General features: G+C 42.6%; 1 protein-coding gene across 15 annotated transcripts in view; it reads right to left on the bottom strand.

The window, feature by feature from the left end:
* Positions 1-1,097: 1,097 nt before the first annotated feature.
* The window catches only part of LOC100459434 (tubulin-specific chaperone cofactor E-like protein), a 161,081-nt gene continuing 134,210 nt past the window's right edge, over positions 1,098-27,968 (bottom strand). For 13 of the 15 annotated variants that reach the window (XM_063711482.1, XM_063711481.1, XM_063711475.1 and 10 more), the window contains 10 exons: positions 27,159-27,542; positions 24,954-25,240; positions 22,805-23,085; positions 20,050-20,160; positions 18,652-18,854; positions 17,217-17,380; positions 16,508-16,756; positions 4,587-4,749; positions 3,413-3,500; positions 2,467-2,814 (listed from right to left, as the gene is read on the bottom strand). In XM_063711482.1, coding sequence (XP_063567552.1) covers positions 2,477-2,814; positions 3,413-3,500; positions 4,587-4,749; positions 16,508-16,756; positions 17,217-17,380; positions 18,652-18,854; positions 20,050-20,160; positions 22,805-23,085; positions 24,954-25,240; positions 27,159-27,542 — 2,268 coding nt within the window. In that variant the 3' untranslated portion in view covers positions 2,467-2,476. Of the gene's footprint in view, positions 1,874-2,466; positions 2,815-3,412; positions 3,501-4,586; positions 4,750-16,507; positions 16,757-17,216; positions 17,381-18,651; positions 18,855-20,049; positions 20,161-22,804; positions 23,086-24,953; positions 25,241-27,158; positions 27,543-27,968 lie in introns of those variants that run through there. The other 2 variants (XM_054525268.1, XM_054525269.2) reach the window with 2 other exon arrangements.

The following is a 27,968-nucleotide window of genomic DNA, read 5'->3' as shown; positions in this document are numbered from 1 at the left end:
ACACACTTAGGCCAGGCGCAGTGGCTCATGCCTGTAATCCCATCACTTTGGGAGGCCAAGGCGGGCAGATCACGAAGTCAGGAGATTGAGACCATCCTGGCTAACATGGTGAAACCCCGTCTCTACTAAAAAAATACAAAAAATTAGCCAGGCGTGGTGGCGGGTGCCTGTAGTCCCAGCTACTCTGGGAGGCTGAGGCAGAAGAATGGCATGAACCCGGGAGACAGAGCTTGCAGTGAGCCGAGATCGCACCACTGCACTCCAGCCTGGGCGACAGAGTGAGACTCCGTCTCAAAAAAAAAAGAACATACACCTAACATCCATTTCTATCTTGCTGAGGAAGAAGTACTGTGTCTCAGCTAGAATAGACAATGGCTTGACTCCTTAATCCATCTCAGTGCTCAGCATTTTCCCAAAAGATCTTAAGATGTCCAAGCAGAAGCAGACACATATTTTTCTCCATCAATACCAGTTGTCCGCTTAGCTGCACAGCATGTGTGACTGCTGAGATAAGCTAGAATGTGTTGACTCTCCCAGGTGGCTGGCAGAACAAAACAGCTCAGTACACACTCAGTCTACACCGCACTTCTTCAGCCCAGTGACAGTGTGATACCAGTGCTTTGATATATGAGACAATGGACATTTCACTCACACTCATGTTCAAGAACAGTAAGCATTTTTGCTCAGCTTTTCAGAGTTCCCAGAAAAATACAAAAACGCTATCCATTTAAATCCAAGACAACTTCAAAATAAACCTGAAGTGGGTTTTACTTTGTTTTTGCCCTTAAAAAGCAAAGCACTCCAGGGATATATTTAGCAGGCCCTCCATTTTGTAGTTAATTATAGCAGATACGTGTTTGTGTACCACTTACAAAAGAGGATGCTACCTGCTTCTCCTCTACACTGTGCCTTAATGCTCTGCTAATGCTCTGTAAGTACACATGAACAACAATATAATGGTGCATTAATGTTCTGGCCAACAGTGCCTTCCTGGTTCAATTGCTGCTACTTCTTTAAAAAAAAAATTCATGGCATGCTACTTAGTGTACAAAGCTTAACATCAGTAAGAATGATTCCAGCCACTAAGTAATAAGAATACTTGAACACAAAGTTTATTTAAGGATAAAACACATTAAAAAGTATTTGGTTGATTTGTAAAAAGAGAAGGGATTGGGTTCGAGGGGGTAGGAGAGTGGGTGGAGTTCCCCAGGTCAACAGTATCCCCAGTGGCCAAAGCTGCCATGGCAAGGTTGAAGGACACAGTGGGTGGAGAAGCGCCTCATAGACAGAACACACACATAACACAGATTGGACACTTCCAAGCGCCAGCAAGATTTCTTAGAGGGAGTCAAACCCTCCAGTCATCACTTCAAAATCGTTCCAACAGGCCCTCTCTCTGTAAAAAACTGATCCAGAAATAGCAATGGCTTGACAGATTTCTCTGGTCAGATTTCCACTCAGATTTCTCTAACCAGAATTTTTTTCCTTTACTGGTTTTTCATGTGAACCAAAGTTTCTAGTGACAACTGTTTGGGAATTTTACACAAGAGATATACTTTCCATAACTGGCTTGTAGAAGCCCCGTTTCATACTCTGAAAGAGGAGCTTGGATGGTCGCTGGTTTCTGGACCTTGGACCATTGGAGGCAGGTGGCATCATTTTGAGATGCTGGACACTTTCAAATAGGTTTTGACTTAAGGGCACACACTTTTTATCCTACAGGGAGTTGAAGTAAGTAAATTACAGTACTTTATATAGCAACCTTGAGTTAATTATGAGGTTGTGCCTGATTTATAGACAAAATGCCATAATGAAATCTGGATCATGATGAGAAGAAGCGTCCAGACTTGAAGTTCGATTGAAGAATTAGAGGCTGTAAACAGAGAGGAACACAGTAAGCCCTATGGGGGAAAAAAAAATACCTGTTCGATAGGGATCAGACATCTTTGCAGCACTCAGCTAAAGAAAGGAAACTTCGTCGCCAAGAACCCATTTTACCCAAATGGCCCTAAAGCAGCAAAGTGGCAGAATTAATCCAATCTTTAAGAGAATCCTACTTTGGGAGGCCAACACAGGCGGATCACGAGGTCAGGAGTTTTGAGACCAGCCTGGCCAATATGGTGAAACCCGTCTCTACTAAAAATACAAAAATTAGTTGGGCGTGGTGGCGTGTGCCTGTAGTCCCAGTTACTCTGGAGGTTGAGGCAGGAGAATTGCTTGAACCCGGAGGTAGAGGTTGCAGTGAGCCGAGATCATGCCACTGCACTCCAGCCTGGGCGACAGAGCGAGACTCCATCTCAAAAAAGAAGAGAGTCCTGCCAACCCCGTAAGAGGTCAGGGAAACCATATGCTAAGGCTTGTTTGCTGGAGGAAGCATCCCAATCCCAACCTTAGCCCAAGTAGACTTGGCAGCCAGATGTAGGCCAATATATGGTCCTTAAAATTGGCTGGATAACTTGTTTTTTTTAAATTACCTTTATATTTTAGATGAAAGAGCAAGGTTTTTTTTGTTGTTTGTTTGTTTGTTTAAAGGCCCTAGAATTCCTTGGGCATGTTCCCCATCTTTCCTTCTTAATTTCTGGAGTTTTCGAGGGAGAGTTGCTGACCGAGTGGCCTTCAAATCTGAATTTCTCCTTCTGGTGGTAAAGAACCTCCCGTGTCTCCCAGCTGCCTGCCCCAGGGTAGAAGACTGTCTACCTCTGCAGCTCTTGCCGTCCTCCTGCAGGGTTCCTGTTACACAGCTGCAGAGAGGCCCGTCCACCCGGCTCGTGCAAATCTGCTCACACCCTCCATTGTCCTCACACCAGTCCAGCCCTACAAAAGAGCAGTTAGGAAGATTAACTACAGACAGTTCAACCCTTCCACTGGTATCGAAGGGAAAGGCTTTAAAAAGAGAGGAGGACAGGCCAGGCGCGGTGGCTCACGCCTGTAAGCCCAGCACTTTGGGAGGCCGAGGCAGGTGGATCACGCGGTCAGGAGATTGAGACCATCCTGGCTAACACGGTGAAACCCCGTCTCTACTAAAAATACAAAAAAATTAGCCGGGCGTAGGGGCGGGCGCCTGTAGTCCCAGCTACTCGGGAGGCTGAGGGAGGAGAATGGCGTGAACCTGGGAGGCGGAGCTTGCAGTGAGCGGAGATTGCGCCACCGCACTCCAACCTGGGCGACAGAGAATGACTCCGTCTCAAAAAAAAAAAAAAAAAAGAGGAGGACAAAGAAAAGCTCAATGCCATTGTTGAATGTTTATAAGTCAGTGAAAAGATGTCTTTAAGGAAGCGGGTGATGTTCTCACACCGGTGTCCCCAACACCAGCCTCCTCCTCCACTGGACCCACATCAGAGGTGAAACACGTCTGAGCCTTGAAATCCCATTGTTTTAATAATTTAGGGTGTGTTTTAGAGAACATACATACTTTTTCTCCTAATAGGTCCCACTGAAATGATCTGTTCTTTGGGTTCTTTTGTGTAATCTGTGGCAATCCTGGAATTTTGTGGGCAAGTCTGCAAGACAGAATACCAGGGGGAAGATTTCACACAATTAAGCTGATAACTTATTCTTCACCATGTTTTCACCTCTAAAAGAGGCAGTGGCTCTGGCCTCAAGCATTATGGCTGCTAAGATTAATTAGAACCAATGCATTCTTGATCATTGAATCCACTGGGACTCTAGGCTGTATGTTGAACAGAATTAAATACACTCTCCACACTGGAATTAGTACTTTTCCTTTTTAAAAACCTCTCCTTCATTTCTGATTAATCCACACTGGAATTAGATTCAAAGAGGCTCCCTGCCCAGGAATAGGATTGCTGTGTCTCATCAGACACTAATGTATGCAGTATCATCTGTAAGTTGCTCTGACCATAATTCACATCTTGATTCTGCAAACATCGTGTAAGCATAAAGCTGCAATGTTAAAGGCTAGGGGCCAGGTATTGGTGAAATCAAATCTTAAGGACCCAGCCCGTAAGTGGTGGAGGTGGAAGCCTGGCACAGAAGAGATGATTGGTTTGCTACCTCATCCCTCACCCCCTCCAGAGTCTGATGTAGATCAGGTGAGCTGCAGGACACCTGGATAAATTGTATCCTGAGCTCAAGAGTTTGGTTCTGTAGTGGAGTGGAACTTGGCCCAATGGTCATTAGAGTCAGGCCACCTGGCTCCTTGAGACTCTAGTGCAGTGGTTCTCAACCAGGCCAATTGGCAACATCTGGAGACATTTTGGGTGTTGAAACTGGGGGAAGATGTGATTGGTATCCATGGGTAGAGGTGAGGGATGTTGCTAACATCCTACAGTGCACAGAACAGTCCTCCACAACAAAGAATTATTCAGTCCAAAATGTCAACAGTGCCGAGCTTTGAGAAACCCTAGTCTAGCGTTAAGCCAATGACTGGTTGACAATTCAGAGATAGAAGAGTAAATAGATATATTTCCCCGTGTTTTCTCTCACTGTCCCGTCAAAGACGACTGTCCACCCCAAGCATCTATGGATGATTCCAGTCCGGTCATCTGGCATTCATGATCCTCATGTTGGGAAACCGAGACAGTGAGAAATAAGGATAAGCACTTTGTTTTCACACTCTCACTTACGATTTTACAGGAGTACTTTTCTGAGTCGCAGAGTGACACTGCACAGTGAAGGTGAACTTCGTCGTAATCCCCTATGAATTTAAAGACGGTGACGTGAAAGCGACAGGTCAGGGAGACTGCATTCTCCTCGATGCCAATGGTGTTATCTTTGAGGTTCTGACACCTATTCAGAAAAAATAATGGAATCTTTGCTTCACATGTTTTCCTCTTACACTTTAATCCTCATCTTCAGTTCAAAATTTCACTTTTCACATAAAGCCACCATAAATGGCAGAAATGCCTTTACATTTGAAAGTGACCCCTGGACTGCATGGGCTTGTCATTTATTATCACTCCCTCATGTTTTCATAGTTTGTTTTGAAACATCAAACACCACCTTGAATTAATATCCTAACTACAACTAAAAACAAAACGACTGCAGGGACCACATTCAATTTCCGCACGCTTCAGTTTCTCATTCCGCCCCCTCATAATGTTGTGTTCTACTGATACCAATTTAATAAACCCAAGATTCATTCTTACTTCTTCTGTACTTTCTCCAGTTAATTATCAGTGTTGGCAAGGGCCCCTGACTCAAACCCTGTTGGGAATACTTCCCACGCGTCAAAATAGATAGGAGCTGGAGGGGAAAGACCATTCGGGGTGAGCTGCAGAGTCACTTTGATGTAGCTGACTGCCACTTTTCTCAGCCCCCTTCCTTCTTGTGGTATTGAGCCAAGAGACAACCCCAGCCAAGACATCTCTCAGGCACAGATAACTTGCTTCAACTACATATAGTTCCCCAAATGCATCAGAGTCTCCTATAGTCTTGTGTCTTTTCATGCAATGTTTCCCCCACCTGGAAGATCTTCCTGCTCTTTGTCCAATGTATCACTCCTGCCCTTTCTCCAACACCAGTTCTATGGCACCCTCTCCTTTATAAATGTCCCCTAGTCATGCCCGGACCAGGCACAAACAAATGGCCTTTCCTGGGTTTGCCAACAGCCCTCTATTGAGCTCCTTGAGTGCAGGAACCAAGTCATGTTCCTTACTGTATCTCCAATGCACTACATGGCATGTGGCATGTATTTGAAAACTTTTGTCAGATGAATTAATGAGTGAACAAATGGTATTGCCACAGCCAAGGCTGGCCCACAGGAGCCAAAAAGCTCTTTAAAATGATAAAGATAAAAATGGTGACTGTTTTCCTTATATTTCCTTTCCCTAGTCCACAGGATTAAATAGCTTAGCAATAAGGAAAATTAAAAATTGAAGTTATCCTTCAGCATTCCCACACTTAATATGTTTTGTAATTAGCCTTCTAGGCAAAATGCAAGTTGCTTTTCAGGACAATAGCCTCTGAAGTGCTTTGAAACAAAAACTTACATGCCATCCTTTTCCTTAACACTGTTATTCATTTGGATAATCCGAACAGGCTCAAGGATTCTAAAGTGGTAACAGCTCTTCAGTCTTCACACTGACCTTCCCTCTTAACCAGACCACCAACTTTCTCCCAAGGAGATGACTTGACATTTAGGTATCAGAAAAACTGAAGGAAAGGGCATAGAGAGGCAGGAATGGCTATCTGGCTGTCTTTCTTAGAGTGAGCACAGACGCCAAGCACTAGAATCTTCTATTAACAATGAAACATCTGCCCTTTCCTCTGTCTAGCACACGAAGAGAAAACAGAAGTGGCCTGCGTGTTCCCAGACTTACAAGCCACTTGTAGAAGTTGCTGCTGTCTCTGCCCTCCACACAGCTGGAGAGAAACAACTGACCCCAAAATACTTTAGTGGACCCATTTTGCAGCTCATTCATTAAGCATTGAACATCTGGTCTCCCTAAGTTTACTGGAAAAAACAATAACCACATCCCTCCAAGAAAGGTTAGGAGGACTGATGGATTCACCTACATAAAGAAGTCACTTCCCACCCAACCACAGTTTAATTTGAAGACATTTATTCAGACAGACACTGGGGTAAGCTGAGATTTATGAACATGCTCTCTGGCTCGCTCTCCCTCTCTGGGTCAAGTCTATTAAATACCATTTTTAAAATGCTAAATGCTACCACGTCCTTCAAAGGAGACACAAGCCCTATAATCTGGGTTTGCATTTGTAGAGTGTCTCATATCTTAACCCTTTTATGTTGCGAAAGGAATACAAAAAGAGGAGGAAGAAACATGGCCAAAAGGATAATTGTGATGCTCACCCATTCATCTAGGCCTGCAGGACACCAAGTAGTCACCACGTCACTCCCTTTGCCTCTAAGGAGGATAAATATCACTTCAGAAATACAAATGCCTTAGTGAGGTCTTTGCTGAAAATTCCACAATACACCTCAGCAACCCATGCCATTCACCACACCTGGTCACTTAGGGAGTCGGTGTGTCTTGAAACCTAAAAGGATTTCTTCTCTGATCCCTGATATTTGTGTGACATTGGGTAAGCGCTGTGCCTAGCCTCTCTGAGCCTGTTTCATCTGCAAACTAGTGAAGGTCTATTGTTTGTCTTCCCAGAACCACACCCTTCTTCTCTTGGGAAACCATGCCTCTTCTCCTCAACCATAAAGCTACTTACAGTATCCACAGCAATCTCTGACCACCACAGGGATGGGTGCTGACCAGGCCAGCCAAATGCAATGGTGCGTACCCCTACCCACCAAACGAAGGATAAGCAAGTGGTCCAGGATAGGCCTGGGATTCCCTGCACTGGAGTTAGAAGTGCTCTCTCCTCATTAGTTACAATGCTATAAGAAGGTGAGTCTAGGATTCCCAGTGTCTAACAAGGTCAATGAGAGAGAGAGAGAGAGAGAGAAAGAAGAGGAGACAAGGGATAAAGCAAGAGGAGAGTGTTGATAGCATCTGGCTCCCTGGATCTCATCATCTCTGAAGTCACATCCACTCCTGTGATTTGGTGTTGTAACCATTAAATGCCTTGGTTTTTGCATAAACTAGTTTGAATTGGTCTCTACCACTTAGAATTCTGATTAATACATTCACCTGCTTTAAGAATTATTATAGGTTGTCTGGCATGGTAGGTCACACCTGTAATCCTAGCACTTTAGGAGGCGAAGATGGGAGGATCACTTGACCCCAAGAGTTCAAGACCAGCCTGAACAACACAGGGAGACCAAGTCTCTATGAAAAATAGAGAAAATTAGCTGGGCATGGTGGTGTGTGCATGTAGTCCCAGCTACTCAGGAGACTGAGGTGGGAGGATCACTCGAGCCCAGGACGTTGAGACTGCATTGAGCCATAATCATACCACCACACTCTAGCCTGGGCAACAGAGTGAGACCATGTCTCAAAAAAAAAAAAAAAAAAAATTATTACAGGCTTCAAGATGGCTGGCTAGAGGCACCCAGAACTTGCCTCCCTAACAAAGATGGACCAAAACAATGAGTAGACTATCACAAGTTGAACAGAGCATCAAAGAAAGAACACTGGAATTCAGCAAAAGAGGGACAGAGGATCCCCAAGGCATGAAAATAGAGGGAAACAAAGCAGTTGGCCCTGCTAGGGTCAGCTGGGAGCCAGGAGAAACTTCCCAATATGGGAAAAGGTAACCAAGAGATCCCCAGTGGTCCATATTCCACTGCAGACTTTGGTAATGCTAACCATGGGAGAGCCATTTAGGCCCTGAGACGAGTATAGGAGGCTACCTTGGCTCCACATAACGGTATTGTTCCAGAGAAGGAGTTCACACTGAATCACACACCCTCCAGCCCCCCAGACCCAAGCAGCTGCAGCATAGTGCCATGTTGAGAGCCCAGCCCCCGTCAGACTATATCTTGCCCTAGGGCCCAATAGCCCCTGCTTCTCCACATCCCTGGAGCCCTTCTAACACCCACCCGTCATGTCTACTCAAAAGGCTGCAGGTTCACTACACTGACTGGACTCAGTGGTGCAGCTGGGTCCCCAGCACGCTAACAGACACAGTGTCCTACACCCTGGGGAACAGGTGAGGCACTACACCAGGGAGGCTGTCCCCAGGGCAAAGGGGCTGATGCACAAGCTCCCCAGAACCCAAGAGCCACCTGCCTGCAGCTGCTGCCACTGTCAGCAACTCTGCCACTTCCCCAGCAGCAGGGCCACCAGACACCCATATACACCTTCAGGGGGCCTGAAGATCAGCCCACCAGGTGCTGTTGTGGGGCCTGAGGACAGGCCTGCCCCACCCACCACCACTGGTGCCTATGTATGCTGTCGAGGAATCTGGGGTTTGACTCACCCACAAGTCACCACTGGTGCCCATACACATCTTCCAGGGGTCTAAGGACAGGCCTGCCCAACCTGTTGCCACCACCACTGGCAACCAAGTGTATCGCTGGGGGGATTTAGGGATCAACCTGCCCCATCCACTAACACTGATGGCTGCATGCACCATCGGGGGGCCTGACAACAGACCTGCCCCACCCACTGCCAGTGCTCACATGCACCATCAGGGGCCTGGGGATCAGCCCACCCCTGTGCTCACACACATCATCAAGGGATCTGAAGATAGGCCTGCCCTGCTTGCCACTCCCAGCACCCATGCACATCATCTGGGGGCTTACAGATTGCCCTGCCCTGTCCACCACTGCCAACAACTACATTTGCCTTTAAAATTTGCAAATGTAGTTTGAGGACAGGCCCACCCAGCCTGCCACCTGAGATGCCACATGTGCCATCTGAGGACCTGAGGACTGGCCCACCGCCACCACCACTGGCACTCCCATGTGAGGCTTTGGGGCCTGAGAGTTGGCCCACTGCTGCTATGCCATCACTGGTGCCACACACACCACTTAGGGTCCGAGGACTCACCCACCCACCAGGCCCACTGCTACCACTGACCAAGGATTGGCCTACCCAGACCTACTACCATGAGTGCTTGTTAATGCCACCCAGGGGCCCAAAAGCTGGCATGCCTGGCCTGCTATCACCACCACTGGTACCCAAGGACTGGCCCATCTGGCATCCCTGTCCCCAGCAAAGCCTCATCATATCCTCCATTAATAGCCCAAGTCACTAACTCACAGACATGACTGACGCTGATTACAGCTGAAGAAATCATATGGAGACTACACTGCTGTGTCCACTCAGAATCAAAGCCAAAGTCAAACCCAACCAACACTATAGATACATCTATAGGAGAAACTCCGTCCCTACAAAAGCCAATCCATAAAACTAGAGAAGCAACTATTATACCAGATGCACAGAAACAAACACAAGGACATAAGAAATACAAAAAAGCAAGGACACAATAAGAACACAATAATTCTCCAGTGACCAGGCATGGTGGCTCATACCTGTAATCCCAGCACTTTGTGAGGCCAAGGTGGGCAGATCACCTGAGGTTGGGAGCTTGAGACTAGCTTGATCAACATGGAGAAACCTGTCTCTACTAAAAATACAAAAATTAGCTGGGTGTAGTGGCACATGCCTGTAATCCCAGCTACTCAGGAGACTGAGGCAGGAGAATCACTTGAATCCAGGAGGCAGAGGTTACAGTGAGCCAAGATTGTGCCATTGCACTCCAGCCTGGGCAACAAGAGCAAAACTCCATTTCAAAAAATAAAAAATAATAATAACAATTTTCCAGCAACACATTCCAACAAAAAAGAAATCTATGAAATACCTGAGAAAGAATTCAATATAACAATATTAAAGAAGTTCAGTGAGATACAGGAAAACACAAATAAACAATACAAAGAAAACAGAAAAACAATTCATGATCTGAGTGAGAAATTCAACAAAGAGACAGATAAAAAGAACCAAACAGAAATTCTGGAACTGAAGAATTCAATGAATGAAATTTAAAAATACAATCAAGAACTGCAACAATCTGCTAGATCAAACAGAATGAAGAATTTTTTTTTTTTTTTAGATGGAGTCTTGCTCTGTCACCAGGCTGGACTGCAGTGATGCGATCTTGGCTCACTGCAACCTCTGCCTCCCGAGCTCAAGTGATTCTCCTGCCTCAGCCTCCTGAGTAGCTGGGACTACAGACACATGCCACCAAGCCCAGCTAATTTTTTGTATTTTTACTAGAGACAGGGTTTCACTGTGTTAGCCAGGATGGTCTCGATCTCCTGACCTCATGATCCATCTGCCTCGGCCTCCGAAAGTGCTGGGATTACAGGCGTGAGCCACTGAGCCTGGCCAGAATAAAGAATTTTTAAACTTGAATACAGGTCTTTTGAAATAACCTAGTCAGGCAAAAAAAAAAAAAAAAGAATAAGAAAGAAAGAAGAAATCCTATGTGAAATATAAGACACTATAAAGTGACCAAATATTCTAATTTGGGGAGTTCCAGAAGGGCAAAAATGTCCAAAGTCATAGAAAACCGATTTAATGAAATAATAGCTAAAAACTTCCCAAGTCTTGCAAGAGATATAAACATCTACATACAGGAAGTTCAAATATCCCAAATAGATTCAACCCAAAAATGTCTTCTCCAAGGCATATTACACTCAAAGTGACAAAAGCCAAAGACAGAATTCTAAAAACAGTGAAAGAAAAGCATCAAGTTATATATAATGGAACCCCATCAGACCAACAGCAGATCTCTCAGCAGAACTCTTATAGGATAGGAGATAATGCAAGGATATATTCGAAGTGCTGAAAGAAAGAAATACCTGCTAATCAAGAATACTATACCCAGCAAATCTATCCTTCAAAAATGAAGAAAAAATAGTATTTCCCAGACAAGCAAAAACTGATGGAATTCACCACCAGGCCAGCCCTACAAGAAAATTTAAGTGTGTCCTACATTTTGAAGTGAAACGTTGATATATGACATAATAAAAACACACAAAAGTGTAAAACTCAATGGTAGATCATACACACAAAAGAGAAAGAGAAGGAGTCAAATGTTACTACTACAGAAAGCCACCAAACCACAATAATAAATGATAAGAGAAAATGAAACAAAGGGTATACAAACAACCATAAAATAAACAAAATGACAGGAATAAGTTCTCACTTATCAGTAATAACCTTGAATGTAAGCAGATTAAATTCCCCACTTAAAAGATATAGACTGGCTGAACGGCAAAAAAAAAAAAAACACCACACACACACACACACACACACACACAACTCAAATATATGCTGCCTACAAGAAACTCACTTCACCTGTAGAGACACACATAGACTGAAATTAATGGGATGGAAAAAGATAATTTGTGACAATCAAAACCAAAAGCAAGCAGGAGTAGCTATATTTGTATCAGATATAACAGACTTTAAGTCAAAGGCTGTAAAAAGAGACAAAGAAGATCATTACATAATGAAGAAAGGATAAATTCAGCAAGAGGATACAACAATTCTAAATATATATCCATCCAACATCACAGCACCCAAATACATAAAGCAAATATTATTAGATTTAAAGGGAGAGATAAATTCCAAAGTAATGAAAGTTGGGGAATTTAACACCCTACTCTCAACATTGGAAAGAAAATAAACAAAAAAATTTTATTTAAATTGCACTTTAGACCAAATGGACCTAACAGGCATTTACAGAACATTTTACCCAACAGCTGCAGAATACACATTTTTCTCATTAGTTAGTACACAGAATATTTTCCAAGATAGACCATATGTTAGGCTAAAAACCAACTCCTGACAAATTTTTAAAAATTGAAATCATATCGACTATCTTCTCAGACCACAATGGAATAAAACCAGAAATCAATAATAAGAGAAATTCTGGACACTGAAGAAATACTTAGAAATTAGGCAACATGATCCTGAACAAGCACTGGGTCCATGAATAAATTAAGAAGGAGATTTAAAAAAAATTTTAAAAAACAAGTGAAAAGGGAAACAGAACATACCAAAACATGTGAGATACAACAAAAAACAGTGCTAAGAGGAAAATTTATTGCAATATACACCTACATCAAAAAAGTAGAAAATGAAATCCAAAATTAGTAGAAGGAAAAAAATAATAAAGATTAGGCCAGAGCTAAATAAAGTAGAGACCAAAACAGGCAAAGAATCAATGAAATGTAAATTTGGTTTTTAAAAAGATAACAAAATGATAAAGCACCAGTTAGACTAACTTAAGGAGAAAAAAGACAGAAAACCCAAGTAAAATCAGAAATAAAAAAGAAGATAATACTACTGATACCACAGAAATACAAAGAATCATTACAGACTGTTATGAACAACTATACACTTTGTAAAACCTACAGAAAATGGATAGATTCTTGGATACATACAACCTACCAAGGTCGAACCAGGAAGAAATAGAAAACCTGAACAGACCAATAACTAATAACAAGATTGAATCAGGAACAAAATGTCTCTCAGCAAAGAAAAGTCCAGGACTAGTTGTCTTTACTGCTAAATTCTACCATACTTACAAAGAAGAACTAACACCAATGCTTCCTAAACTATTTCAAAAAAAACTGAAGAGGAGGGAATTTGGGGATTCTTCCTAGCTCATTCTACAAGGCTAGAATTACCCTGATATCAAAACTAGACCAGGACACCACACACACACACACACACACACACACACACACACACACACACACACACACACACACACACTACAAGCCAATATCTAAACATAGATGCAAAAATCCTCAACAAAATACTAGCAAACTGAATCTAACAACACATCAAAAAGATAATACACCATGATCAAGCAGGATTTATTCCAGGGATGCAAGAATGTTTCAATATATACAAATCAATAAATGTCATATATCACATAAGAATGAACAATAAAAACCATACAATTATCTCAATAGATGCACAAAAAGCATTTGATAAAATTCAACGTCCCTTTATGATAAAAATTCTCAAAAAATTAGGCACAGAAGGAACATGTCTCAACATAATGAAGGCCATATATGACAAACCCACAGGTAATATCATACTGAATGGAGAAAAGCTGAAAGTACTGGAACAATTCCTGGATGCTCACTCTCATCATTCCTATTAACGTAGTACTAGAAGTCCTAGCCAGTTCAATCAAGCAAGAGAGAAAAATAAAAGACATCCAAATTGGGAAACAGAAAGTCAAACTGTCCCTTTGCAGATAACATGATCTTATATACAGAAAAACCTAAAGATTCAATCAAAAACTTTTAGAACAGATAAACAAATTCAGTAAAGTTGCAGGACATAAAAACAACATGCAAAAATCAGTAGCATTTCTATACACCAATAATGAACTAGCAGCAAAATAAATCAAGAAGGCAATCTCATTTACAATACCTACAAAAAATATAAGAAATCTAGGAATAAATTTAACCAAGTGAAAGATCTCTACAAGGAAAATTACAAAACGCTGATGGAAGAAATTGAAGAGGACAAACAAATGGAAAGGTATCTCATCCTTATGGATTGAGAGAATTAAAATTGTTAAGGTGACCATACTACCCACAAAAAATCCACAGATCAAATGCAATCCCTATCAATACACCAGTGAAATTCTTCACAGAAATAGAAAAAAAAAATCCTAAAATTTGTATAAAGCCACAATAGACCCTGAATAGCCCAAGCAATAGTCAGTAAAAAGAACAAAGCTGGAGACATCACACTACCTGACTTTTAAGTATAGTGTGAAGCTATAGTAGCCAAAACAGCATGGTATTGGTATAAAAACAGACACATAGAGCAGTGTAACAAAACAGAACTCAGAAATAAATCCATGTATTTACAGCCAACTGATTTTCAACAAAGACATCAAGAACATACATTAGGGAAAGGATGCTGTCTTCAAAAACTGGTGCTGAGAAAACTGGATATCCATATGCAGAAGAATTAAATTATACCCCTGTGTCTCACCATAAACAAAAATCAACTCAAAGAGGATTAAAGATTTAAATGTGCAACGAGAAACTATAAAGCTACTAGAAGAAAACAAAGTGAACATGCTTCATCATTAATTGAGGCAAATATTTTATGGGTAAGATTTCAAAAGCCCAAGCAACAAAGCAAAAATAGACAAATGGGACTATATTAAACTAAAAAGTCTCTACACAGCAAAGAAAACAATCAACAAAATGAAGAGACAACCTGTTGAATAAAAGAAAATATTTGTAAACTATTCATCCAACAAGGGATTAGTATCCAGAATATGCAAGAAACTCAAACAACTCAACAGCAAGAAAACAAATAATTTCTTTAAAAACTGGGCAAAGGATTTGCACAAATATTTCTCAAAAGAAGACATACAAATGGCCAACAGGTATATGGAAAAACAATGCTCAACATTACTAATCATCAGGGAAATAAAAATCAAAACCACAATGAGATATCATGTCATCCCAGTTAAAATGGCTACTATTAAAAAGACAAAAAGTAACAAATGCTAGTGAGGATATGGAGAAAGGGGAACTCTTCTACACTACTGGTGGGACTATAAATGAGTACAGCCATTATGGGAAACACTACAGAGGTTTCACACGCACACACACATGCAAAAACAAACAAATAAACAAAAACCCACTAAAAATAGAACTCCCACATGATCCAGCAAGGCCACTACTGGGTATTTATCCAAAGGAAAGGAAATTAGTATATCAAAAGAATACCTACACTTCCATGTTTATTGCAGTACTATTCACAATAGCCAAGATATGGAATCAACCTAAATATACATCAACGGATGAATGGATAAAGAAAATGTGATATATATACACAAGGGAATACTATTCAGCCTTAAAAAGAAATGAAACCCTATCATTTGCAACAACATGGTCAGAACTGGAAGTCATTATATTAAGTGAAATAAGCCAGGCACGGAAAGACAAATATCTCAGGTTCTCACTCACATATGGGAGCTTAAAAAGTTGATTTCATGGAAGTACAGAGTAGACTGATAGTTACCAGAGGCTGGGAAAGAAGCTGGGATGAAGAGAGGTTGGTTAATGGCTACAAACATGCATTTAGATAAAAGGAATAAGTTCTAGTGTTCAATAGCACAGTAGGGTGACTATAGTTAACAAAAATTTATCGTATATTTCAAAATAGCCAGAAGAGAAGATTTGAAATGCCCCGCACAAAGGAAAGATACATATTCAAGGTGATAGATATCCTAAATTCCCTGATCTGAGCACTACACATTTAATGCATGTGTCAAAAGATCACATCTATTCCATAAATATGTAAATGTATCAATACATTTTTAAAAGAAATTCATATAAAAAGTAACTATTGGAGCGACGAAAATATTCTAAAATTAGATTATGGTGATATTTGCAATTCTCTGCAAATTTACCAAAAACCATTGATTTTTACACTTAAAGCAAGTAAATTGTATTATAAATTATCTTTGTAATAAAGCTGTTAAAATGAATTGTTATAAAATCTATTGCAATGTAATAAATGTAAACTGTCTAATGTAACCAGAAAGTACTTTTGTTTTTAATAAAGATAATTATTGTGGTTGGTCTACAGTCTTTTCTTCTCATTCATTCATTCATTCATTCAAGAATTTTTGTTGTATAATCACTATGTTTCAGGAAATATACTAGGTGGTAAGCATATAGTGGTGAGTAAAAGGAAACTTGTTGAGTCTATAGGCTATTACGTTAATTTCTTTTTTATTTTTATAGATGCCCTGTTCATTAACCTGTAGTTATTGTCATTATATTCTTTCATTTGCAGAATTCCACATTCTTCCCAAATTGAAGTTCAAAGTAAACAGCACAGAATCCCCACTTTGAGAATAAAGCATCTGTAGTTAATGCCACATGGACTTGGGGTACCTACCACTATATTTCTGTGTGACTTTAGGCAAGTTACTTGATTGTCTGTAAAATGAGGCTTATAGTATCTACCCCATAGGTTGTCTTGAGAATTAGACGAATTAATAAATGCAAAATTCAGGCCTTGTAGGCAGCCAACAAATATTAGTTTCCATTCCCTTCCTTAAAAAATGATGAGGACAATATTATACCTGAAGCTCTGAGAATGTTGTCTATAAAGAGGCTACTCACCCTTCTTCAATGATGAAATATCGGAGCTTATCATTGCTATCTCGGGTGGGTGTGGCATAGCATTTGTTGAGTGTTAGGATTAAATGTGTGGCGTCAGCTCCAACCACAAAAACCCCTACATACAGCACATCTCGAGTCGTCAACACTACTTCACCCTGGCGGTAAGGATGTTTGTAGGAGGCATTTTTGTAGAGAGCCATCTTGGTGATGAAGCTGCCTTCTTGGGTTGGAACTGTCAGGTTAATTACACTAAAACGGAAACAATTATGAGACAGGAACCCAAAACAATGTTACCTATTCAATTACCTACCGTTTTTCAGGTTGAGAATGCAGAGAGAAAGCAAAGCATGTAGTAGCAAAGTCTAAGGTTGTGCTGTCCAGTACAGTACCTGCTAGCCACATGGGGCAATTTACATTTAAATGAAATAAAATTAAATAAAATTAAAAATTCAGTTCCGCAGCCCCCTGAGCCACATTTCAAGTGCTGAGCAGCCACATGTTAGCCACCACATTAAACAGTACGGATGGAACATTTCCGTCATCACAGAGAGTTCTATTGAACAATGCAGATTGAAAGCATTTAGGCTCAAGAAACGTGAATTATGTTTTTCCTAGGGCATCACAGACAAACGCTAGCAATTTTGATTATGCTAACCTTAACTGTCAAGGAATAGAAAAAGCAATGTGCACAGCCCAGGAGATGCTTTACCTTAGCATAGGCTTCACAACAGAATCCAAGGAGATCTTGATATCCAACTCATAAGCACATGAAAATTCCACATTGATTGTGCGGTCCCTGGTGATGATGTTGCCAGTGTTGTTGGCGCTTTCGATCCAGAGTGTGTTTTTATACATGATATGAGTGCCATTGGACTGCAGAGCAAGGGGAAGTCAGAAATTGTTACATCTGGGAGTGAGTATGTAGCTTGCATATCAAATCCATATCCCTGAAAGTGGAGAAATGGCTTCCTTCCATACATAATTTAGAAGCCAGTATAAATCAGCATGGAGCTAGCCTTAGCATTTACTTGGGGGAAAAAAAGTATTACAATAGATATCAGCAGCACCCTTCAGTCTGATAACCTTAAATACCCGTGGAAGGTGATTTCATCTATTACTGAATTCTAACCACTACCAGACCCCACTTATCTGTGGGACCCCAAGCTAGGAATAGCATGAACTATTGCCCCTGCTGGGTAATAGAAATCTTCTTTTTCAATGCTTAATTCAAAATCTCTTCTCCACCAAACCCATCACCAGACATGCCTACAAGGACCAACATGAACAAGTGCAAGTTTCACCTCCTTACTCCTTTCAGCCTCTGGTAAAAGTATTAAGGAATAGAGCCACGAATAGAAGACACGCAGCAAGATGGAAAAAGAAGAGAAACAAGATGATTTGCTAACCTATACATTGGATAATCTGACATTAAAAGTTGGGACCTCACTATATTTCTGAAGCCAGCTGTTTTTTTGTCTTGTTTTGTTTTGTTTTTAGCAACAGGGTCTCACTATCACCCAGGCTGGAGTGCAGTGGTACAATCATAGCTCACTGCAGCCTTGAACTCCTGGGCTCATGATCCTCCCATGTCAGCCTTCCAAGTAGACACAACTACAGGCACTGTCACCACACCCAGCTAATTTTTAGATTTTTTTAAAATAGAGACAGGGTCTTGCGATGTTGCCTGGGCTGGTCTTGAATTCCTGGCCTCTAGCAGTCCTTCTGCCTTGGCCTCCCAAAGTGCTGGGATTACAGGCATGAGCCATAGCACTCGGCCTGAAGCCACCTGTTATATGAGGTTCGGGACTCCCTTACCCCTGAAATAGCTAAGCCTAGATGTATTTGCCTCAAAGAACAATAGAAGCAGAAAAGAAGACACAATTTTGTCCATATACATGACAAAGAACCACAGTAGGCATCCCAAACCAAGGAAAAAACACATCACTCTTTCAACTCCGTTAATCACTTAGCCTCGAATGACCGCTGCTCTTGCTGTCTTTCATGTTGCACATGCCTATTGCTGTTTTCTAAGGAGCATATTTCTAAGCAGATCACCCTGAAGTTGGCTTTCAGGACAATAAATGTGCAAACACTCGAAGCTGTCGCTGCCTCTGCCAGGTGCTCTTTCCTGCTGCTTTTCTCACCTGCACAATGTTTCCACAATTCCCTTTGGTGTTGTTGATCTGAAAGGAGATAAAATCTTCCCCCTCGATGCCGGTGCACTGTCTGTCATTGATCCTCACGCCCTCCCTCTCAAAACCGAGCTGGAAGAGCTTGCACTTAGATATGGACACTTCCATTTGGGCTGCTTTGCAGGTCACCTCTGCATCAATAATGTCATGTGAGTCTGTGGGAACAGTTATTATGAAAGGCAAATCAGTGGAGTCGGTCTTGCTGCAGGAGTGGGAGCAAAGTATACCATTTCCATTCTCCTTAAGAAGAGGCAAATGATCTCCACTCAAAGGCTGCAGCATTTCTAATTATGCTTTGATCAGACCAAATGAGCATATGAATTCATTCAAAGCAGTAACTTGGGCATTAGCAGAGCCTTTTTAAAAGGATAAAAATGCTAATAAAGTGTCTTCTGTCTTTTCTTTACAAACCCAGGTCTTACCCCACCTTGCTGGTGGCAGCTACTTTTCTGTAAGCTGCATACTGAACATGCCAAATCTGGCACATTGTGGCCTGGCTGAAGAGCATGCCTCCAAGGGACAGCAGCACTGGCCAGACCACATCTGAAGCCCCCGCTGATTCAGCTCAGCAGAACCCTAGCGATTCCCAGGTGAGCACTAGGAGCTTGCTTTTTGACATGGCAAGGCACCAATTGACATTTTCTCTTGAGCATATAAACACCGGCTAATATGCACTACAGAAACAGAGAAAAACATTTTTATCTGTTTAGGTGAAGCCCTTGTCCCCTCCTAAGGAGCCTTTGGTCAACCAGATTTTCAATCCCGAATGCTATTAAATTTAGCAGCTGCCTCTGCGTTATTTGGTTCAGGAAGGGGAGCAGAGATGGAAGGCAAAGCAGTTCTGCTTCAAGCAGCCATCCAGGCAGGCTCGGCTGTGGACAAGGCCATTTCCACACCAAGGGCGCTACAGTTAGGAACAAGTCCTGGAGTCCTAGTTATTTATGGCTTGCTTCAGACATTTCAGTTGTATATATCTTCAGGACCAAAAAGCTTTGGGTCAAATAAATCTGGCTTTAAATAACATTCGTCCTAATTTTTTCATATTGGCATCAAAATACCCTATTTCCTTGCGCATCTAAAAGATCAATTTGGACCTTTCTGATGTTGAATGTGGCCTCAGATGGAACTGGCTGGTTCAGTTCATGTACAAATTTGTGTGTTATAATGTATTGAAGAAAAGGATGTAGCTATACTTTGAAGCAGTCAGATTGCTTCCTTGTTCTGCTTAAATGCTCCTGAAAGCTTCACTATTTGGGAAAGCTTCACAAAGTGGGATGCATCAAGGTCCTTCCCCAGAGCAGCATCTCCCATGGGGCCTTTCTGGGTGGGGAGGTGGCCCATGTCACTCACTATTTCCATAGGGGGGCGGCTCGATGCAGCCACACAGCTCCCTGCCGTTGCCCAGCTCGCAAGTTCGGTTGGGACAGTCCGCCCCCACACAGGGATCTTCAACCACTCCTGCTAAAAAGAAAAACACACAGAAACATGCACAACTTGATTTTCACACCTACATGCGGTAGCTTTTGGTTCCACTCCAGACTTGCCACTTTAATCACATTGGAAATGGTCAGATGGCAGCTGCAAGTTAACAGACAGGGCAACCTTCCAGAAAATAATGTCAATAGCTAGCAAATAGGTGCTTGCTATGGGCCTGGATTAGCTTCTTTGACCCTCACAAATACTCCTCAAGATAAGCATTATAAGCTCTATTTCACAGTTGAAACTTGCCCAAGGTCAAAAGTGAAGGTAAGTGGTGAAGACTGAATGCACAGATGCTCTTAACCCCAGTAATCTTACCATGATTAAGGCACCTACTACACTATAGCACAATGATTTGCACTGATATTTATATAAAGAGTAGCATCCAGATCATTTATCTCTACATCCCAGCACTCAACCACCTCATGGTTTGTGCACAATAAATATGTGCCAATAATGAACATATTAGGGCCAGTAAGATCCCAGAGAGGTCTCCCACACCAGGGCTTCTTAGTCCTTTCTGATTCTTGGTCCACTTTTCCCCATGATCTTCTACTTGATTTTGTAAAAATAGACAAAGGAAAAACCTCCACACAACTCACCAGCATTGACTTAGATTCATGGTGCTGTTTTGCCAAAAGGGTAAAACTATAAGTACAATAAAGATGTTATGTGGAATATCATCATCATGTTATTATGAACAATATTTCTGTAACAGATGAGATCACCTGCAAGATAGTCAACGCCTCAGTTTGAGAACCACTAATTAGGAGCATTTTCTTTTAGATGTTCATTTCTTTCTTTAAAGAATTGCTCTGCCTATCAAGACAGAATATTCCTCCTGTTCATCACAGTATATGATGGACAGTGCTAAAGAAACAACTGTTAAATCCCAGCATGAGCCAAGTTGGCTTCAAGAGTTTTTTTAAAAAGAGTTTTAAAAGGAAGCAAAATTTCATTTAGACAAGAGGAATAAATTCAAGAGACCTACTGAACATCAAAGTGGCTATAGTTAGTACCAATACGCTGTACACTTGAAAATTACAGAGTAGAGTTTCATGTTCTCACCACAGACACACATACCCACACACACAGGGAAAAAAGAGTTTAAAAACAAGACAAAAATCCCAAGCTGCCCACAGCTCCATACACCTCTTCTGACTCAGCTGCCACGCCCCTCTGGTAGGTAACTAATTACATTACGTAGGAGTGCATGGATGGCTCAGCATCAGCCTGTCTTAATTTCTGGAAAGACAACTGAAAGAAAGACATCAGCATAAGTTAAATATATTTATTTTCAAAGGGCTCCCTTTTATAAAGATCCTTTCACTGGCCCAGTATGTCCAGTACCTAGCACAGTGCTAAGCACATGACAGCCACCAAGCGAATGTTATGATTCACCAACTCTGTATGAGAATGACAGAAGAATAACAGAAAGATGGTGCAGAGGTTACAGCCCACAGGAAGGAAACGTTTATTTACAAATGTGGTGGTCCACCTGCCAACTGGCAAGTAAGACATGCCCTTAGACAGAGGGAAGCTTTGAGTATTTTTTTAATGATATATGTATTTTTTTAAAATTCCTGACAATTTGAAAAGTTCAAAACAGTTAATTTTTAAAGTCATTGAAAGTATTCTTATTAACACAGCAGAGTAAAATACTAATAACAAATATTTCTGTTAGTTTCCAACAGAGACTAGTAATTTGCTCGTTAACAGTTTCTGAAATCACTGAAATGTATTTTAATTAACTGCATTGTTTTTAGGCTCTGAATTAAGTGTATTCCTACACTTGATCAGGTTTGGTCTGCAGATTTACTAATGTGTGTGTATCGTCTTGGAGTCAGCCTATTTTCACAGTGGTACCTGTATACACACTGGGTAGGTGTTGTGGTCAGAGTACAAAACACACTTTCCATTGGCCACACTAGTGGGAGTGACCATTTATGTATATGGACACACATGTATGTCTATGGCACATTTATATGTGTTTGTATACATCTATAATTGCTCTCCTATTTGATTAACACAGTAAGAAAATGAACAAATTGAATAATAGAAATACACATCAAAATAATTTTCTTACTACAGAAAAAACCCCACAAGATTCTGTATATCTTTATTTTACCAGCTGATCTAATATATGTACTCTCCACAGTCAATCGAACTGCAGCTTCCTTTCAGCCCAGGTGGACATAACCAGCTCAGTTCCAGCTCTGCCTTCCACCTGCCCTGTGCCTTCGCTTTCTGACAGAGGATGGCCTCATGTTAAAGGAGCCAAGGTGGAGCTGAGTTTGGGAACTAAAATCCATCAGGAATCGCACAATGTGTCCCTCTACCTCATAAGCCACTAAACCAGGGCTCTTGCAACCCAGAGAGCCCCATCTTCCCACGTTTGTTTTCCAAATTCCATAACTGGACAGGAGCCACAGGTGGGTTAGGCTCCATGGGAGGGGCCCGTCCCTGAATCTCGGCTGCAGCTCACAGCTCTCTACTATCCAATCCTGGAAGCAGATCTATGAGCAAATCTGGAGAGGACCAGTCATCCCTAGAAAAAGCAATGCTACCAGCAAAGCTGTTCTTTTCACTGAAAATGGAATCCACAGAAATAAAATAATTCTCTTACAGCAATTCTCCTTCTCAATCCACTCGGTGCTAAGGATTCCGAAGGAGCGGCAGGCTTCCCCGTAGGCGGCCAGGGAGCCGCACAGCTGGAACTTCTTGTGGTTGTAGCAGCCGTCCAGGTAGCAGGACTCGTAGAATGGGAGGGGATCGAGAAGCCCATAGCAGGGCTGGAAGAAGCCCTTCATGTCGGTGAGCTTCAGGCAGTAGCCATCACCCTGCATCTTCTGGATGTGCACATTGTCACACATGGCTGCATACTGTGAGAACTGCAGCTCGTTGCAGCTGGGGGCAAGAGGTCTGGTCAGACTGAGTGAAGCAAAAACAGCCATCTGAGGTCTCCAATGGAAGGTAAATCGCATGTGTACCTGTTTTGCTACCCCTGAACCTAGTGCATTGTGCCAATTCCAACACTAGCTTTGTGAACTTTGGCAAGTAAGATACTGCTAGTCTCTATTCTATCCATCTAAGAGAGTGAAACGGTAATTCCTGTTGTTTATATCACTGAAATACAGTGAGGGTAAAATGGAATGATGGATTAGTGGCCAAAGTGCCACATGAAAGGCCGGTATTGATATAGTAAGCATGAACACTTTGACATAATTGATTGATATGATTGATATAATTGATATAATAACCATTAACAGGTATTGAAATAACCAATAACAATGATAATAGTAATGATACTTCGTGGAATTAAAGATTTGAAAGGAAGCTTTCTAAGCCGGTTCCACTTTAGCCATTAGGGACCAAAAGCTAAACGTTACAAGAAAGTTGGTGTCCAGCTGATAAGAGTTTATTTAAAAAGGAAGGGGAGGGGAAGGGAGGGGAAGGGAGGGGAAGGGAGGGGAAGGGAGGGGAAGGGAGGGGAAGGGAGGGGAACGGAGGGGAAGGGAGGGGAAGGGAGGGGAGGGGAGGGGAAGGGAGGGGAGGGGAGGGGAAGGGAGGGGAGGGGAGGGAAGGGGAGGGGAGGGGAGGGAAGGGGAGGGGAAGGGAGGGGAAGGGAGGGGAGGGAAGGGAGGGGAAGGGAGGGGAGGGAAGGAGGGAGGGAGGCAGGCTGGCCAAATTCAAACAGAATCATAATTCCTCAGGAGGAACCAAACCTTCCCTATCTTTGGAAACACTACAATGGTTTAATGTAGTGTTCTAAATGTAATGTCCAAAGTTCTCTCTTTTCTATCTGTGGGTCAATGCATGGTATTCTAGAGTAAGCACCAAATTAGGAATCCTGGAATCTAGTCCTGGCTTTGCCATATATGGGGCCTCCTCATGTAAGTCATTTGCTGTCTTAGTCTCTGTTTTACCTAGGAAAGGAAGAGATTGGACAAGATATTGCCGAAGAATTTTCACAGTTCTGAGTCCCATAATTCACAGGATAGTCTAATATATGATACATGATTCAGTGTCCACTTGGGGCAGGGTCAAAGAGGCTTAAAGCGTGATTTCCAGGACTGGGGATTTAGCTGATATTTAGCATGTAAACAATGTGATTGAGCCATTGTACAAGCGGAGAACTAACAAGAAAGAGAAGCATATCTACAGATCCAGAAAGGTATCCACATACTCAGCAGCCCTGAGGGGCCCTAAATTAAAAACCTTTGGAATAACTTCTTTAGCTCACTCTCTCTCTGCTGGCCAGGGGTGGGCCTGATAATAACCTTGTAACTTCTGTTTTTAAAAAAGGCTTTCCTGATTCCCACCAACTTCTACCTACACCACCACAGTCAAGCCTTCTTGTAAGGGGCAAGGACACACAATTAGACCCAGCACTAAGGGAGTCAAAGATAGCCCTTCTTCTTCTTCTGAGTCACCTCTTAATTCCACACCCAGCAGGGGTGCCTAGGTCCTGTGTGGGCAGCTGGTCAAGGCCTCAGAGTTCTCATCCTGGGCACACTCTTCTGTTTAGCCAAGGGCTGGATGACATGAAAATTAGAGTTATATCATCTAAGCCCAACTCCTTCCTCTGCAGTTCATGAAATTACTGGGGTCTCTGATGTGCCTATTTTTAGCATCAAAACTCCAAAGAACTTTGGCTCGTCTCTGTAGGAGAGCAGGGGCAGTGCTAAGGAAAAGGCATTCCTCATTCACACCACCCATGGACGTGAGAGAACTTGGGCCACAAAGTCTAGTGGCTTGAACTCCTACACCCTCACCTCTTCTGCATGCCATTGGTTTTCCAGCTCTGGGCCAGCACCACGCTGCTTACCACCGGCTTCCCTCGCAAGGTCACATAATCATCTGTTAGGTCCCCATTGAAGTTGCCACAGAGACCGCACACTTTGTTCTGCAGCCTCTCGCTGATGCTGATTTTAATGACGTTGAAACCATTATAGTATATCTGGATGTCTGGGCTGGTGTCAATCACCAGAAACCCCTCACTGCTGTAGATTCTGGTTGCCAAACCAGTTATAAATGGAACATTCACTTGCGTGCCATTCACCTATTGGAGGAGGAAAAAAGAAAATAATTACGCTTAGAGCAGGGGTTGGCAAACTTGTTCAGGAAAGGGCCAGGGAAAATATTTTGGGCATCGCGGGCCCTGTGATCTCTCTGTCTCAGCGACTCCACTCTGTCCCTGCAGCATGACAGCAGCCATAGACAATACACAACTAAATGAGTATGGCTGTGTTCCAGCAAAGCTTTATTTACACAAACAGGCAGCAAGCAGATTTGCCGGCCCCTGCCCTAGAGTTTAAAGAAATTCACTCATCTTACTGTGTAGTTGCCCCAAAGGAAGCAAACTATGGAGCAGAAGTAGGGGAGAGGAGGTGAGAGATAAGGAAACCTTAGAAAAGTATAACCCACAATGAATGGCTGGATTTGTGTCTAAAACTTTCCCCAGCATAAAAAAATTACTGAAAATGAAATCCCAATCCTGTGCCAAGGAGAGTCTAACACAGTTAAAATGGATCTGGGCATCATTGCCATGTTTATCGTTTTCTTGCTTATAATGTTCAAACTGGAGGTCCCCCCAGAGGACCTACATGCACATTATTTTCTGCATTTGTCATTTTTCTGCTTTCTAACATTTTCTTTCCTTAGCCCTTGGGACAGAATATAACTTGCTTTTCCTGTACTTACAAAATAAAAATTTTCTCCCCAGGCTATTAGTAGCTTTTGTACCTTAAAATAAAAAAAAAAAAAGTAGGCATCTTTTTAAAAAATGAGTCTCTACTGTTTTGACTAGCTTGGGGTATTTTGTTCAACCACAATGTCAGTTTTGCTCTCTCGGGTGGTCATTTTCCTTTTCTAGCTCCTGGATTCTGGACCAAGGCTGTCGTGTTGATGTGGGCCAATTTGTAAAAGGAATGAGAATGCCAAAAACAGTGGCACCTTTCATTGAAGTTAAAACCGGTATTAAATTTCAGATTCTTCATTTTAAGCTCACAAAATACTGCCGGTCTTTTGCCTGATGCTGGATACTACGCTATTTGATGACTCTTCAATTAAAGATACACTGAAAGCCTGATTATCTGAGCAGGTGGAAAACAGATACACACAATAACACTCAATTCCAAAAATTGTTAATGTGGCTGTCTCCGGGTCCCTGCCTCTCTGTGCTCACAGTGTTGGGGCCTGGCTCCATTCTTCCGGGCGACCTGCCGCAGCAGCCTGCTCTAGCTGAGAGGCTGGGTCACCGTCAACAGTGCATCTGAGCAGATGATCTTCTTAAATGGAAGCGGTGGGAGGAATTCAAATCGGAGAGCCATATTTGTTGTGAGGGTGGGTGGGGGGTTTACATTTATTTACACACAGGTGTAAGATAAACAAGAAACCAGGCAATGGGCCTAAGGAGGAGCCAACCTAAGAGAAATCCACCAAGAGCAGCCTCCCATTTCCTACCCCTCAGCATGTCATCATGGGGCCCTCGGATAATGGGGGTTCGAGTCAGGTTTTTACTCAGATTGGTGTTTTGTAGGCAAGTGCTTGCTTTCTCTTAGCTTATAGAAAGGATGGCAAAGATGAAGGGTGGGTCTTACTACAAGAGGGCAGAGCCAAGAATAATCTTAAGGGCTGTTAAAAACAAATGAGATGCTTTTTGGAAAGCAATCAGAGTAAAAACTGATTTATCTAACAATTTATCACCTGAAGCTCTATTAGCGCCCATGCCATTGCCTGGCTCTGAGACCCTGCAAGTCTCCTGCCTTTGGAATCATCAGCCAAGAACCAAATGGTGTCCATTCTTAGGCTTAAAACATCTTCATACTTTGATTCTTTAAAATCTGGTCACTGTGTGTGGAACACCATGAAGCAACAATCTATCCTACAACTTGGCTATCTGGGAGAACCCTACACAGTCGCCTAGCCAACCCCTTGTTTCCGGGCCCCTTCTTAAGAATGGTCGCCAGGCTGGTTACCTTGACCGTGTTCCGGTCGTTGATGAGAATCTGCTCTTCGTTAATGTAGAAGTAGACGGGCGAAATGATGGTGAGGTTGGGGGCCGACCATTTGTCGAAGTTGATGATAAGCTGGAAGGAGATGTCGGGCAGTTTCTGGCAGATGGTGGACAGCACGAAGGCGCAGTTGGCCGGGAAGCGCAGGAAGGCGCCGTCGAAGGTGCGGAAGACGCCGCCTCCGGCCGCCAGGCAGTAGGAGGTCTTGGTGCTGAAGCAGCCGCGCACCCCGTTGCGCAGCGCACACTCCTCGTCTGACTTGCACTGGCGCGGGTCGCACTGGATCAGGTTGCGACGGAAACAGCGGCAGCGCCGCGTGCAGTCGCTGTTCCAAAACAGCTGCTTGGGCTGGAAGAGAGGCGCCGTTTGCATTAAATTCAGACTGTGGTCAGGGCTGGGGACCCGAAAGCCCAGTCCCCCTCGTCTTTTATCAGGCTTGGCTAGCCTATCTTTGATGGGGCTGGAATTTGTAGGAGGCAGCAGTGGGGAAACGGCCTCAACTCAAATGCTCCATCAGTTCCATGCAACTCAGACGCCAAACAATAACGCAGTTTTGACATTCATTTATTTACTTACTTGTTTATTTATTTTTAGAGACAGGGTCTCAATCTGTTGCCCAGGCTGGAGTGCAGTAGTGCAATCGCAGATCACTGTAAGTAACCTGGAACGCCTGGACTCAAGCGATTCTTCTATCTCAGCCTCTCTAGTAGCTGGAACTATAAGCACACGCCACCACACCCGGCTAATTTTTGTATTTTTTTGTAGAGACAGAGT

This window comes from Pongo abelii, chromosome 9 (genome assembly GCF_028885655.2).
Source record: "Pongo abelii isolate AG06213 chromosome 9, NHGRI_mPonAbe1-v2.0_pri, whole genome shotgun sequence".
Lineage (NCBI taxonomy): Eukaryota > Metazoa > Chordata > Mammalia > Primates > Hominidae > Pongo > Pongo abelii.
This window is presented reverse-complemented; position numbering and strand designations above follow the sequence as displayed.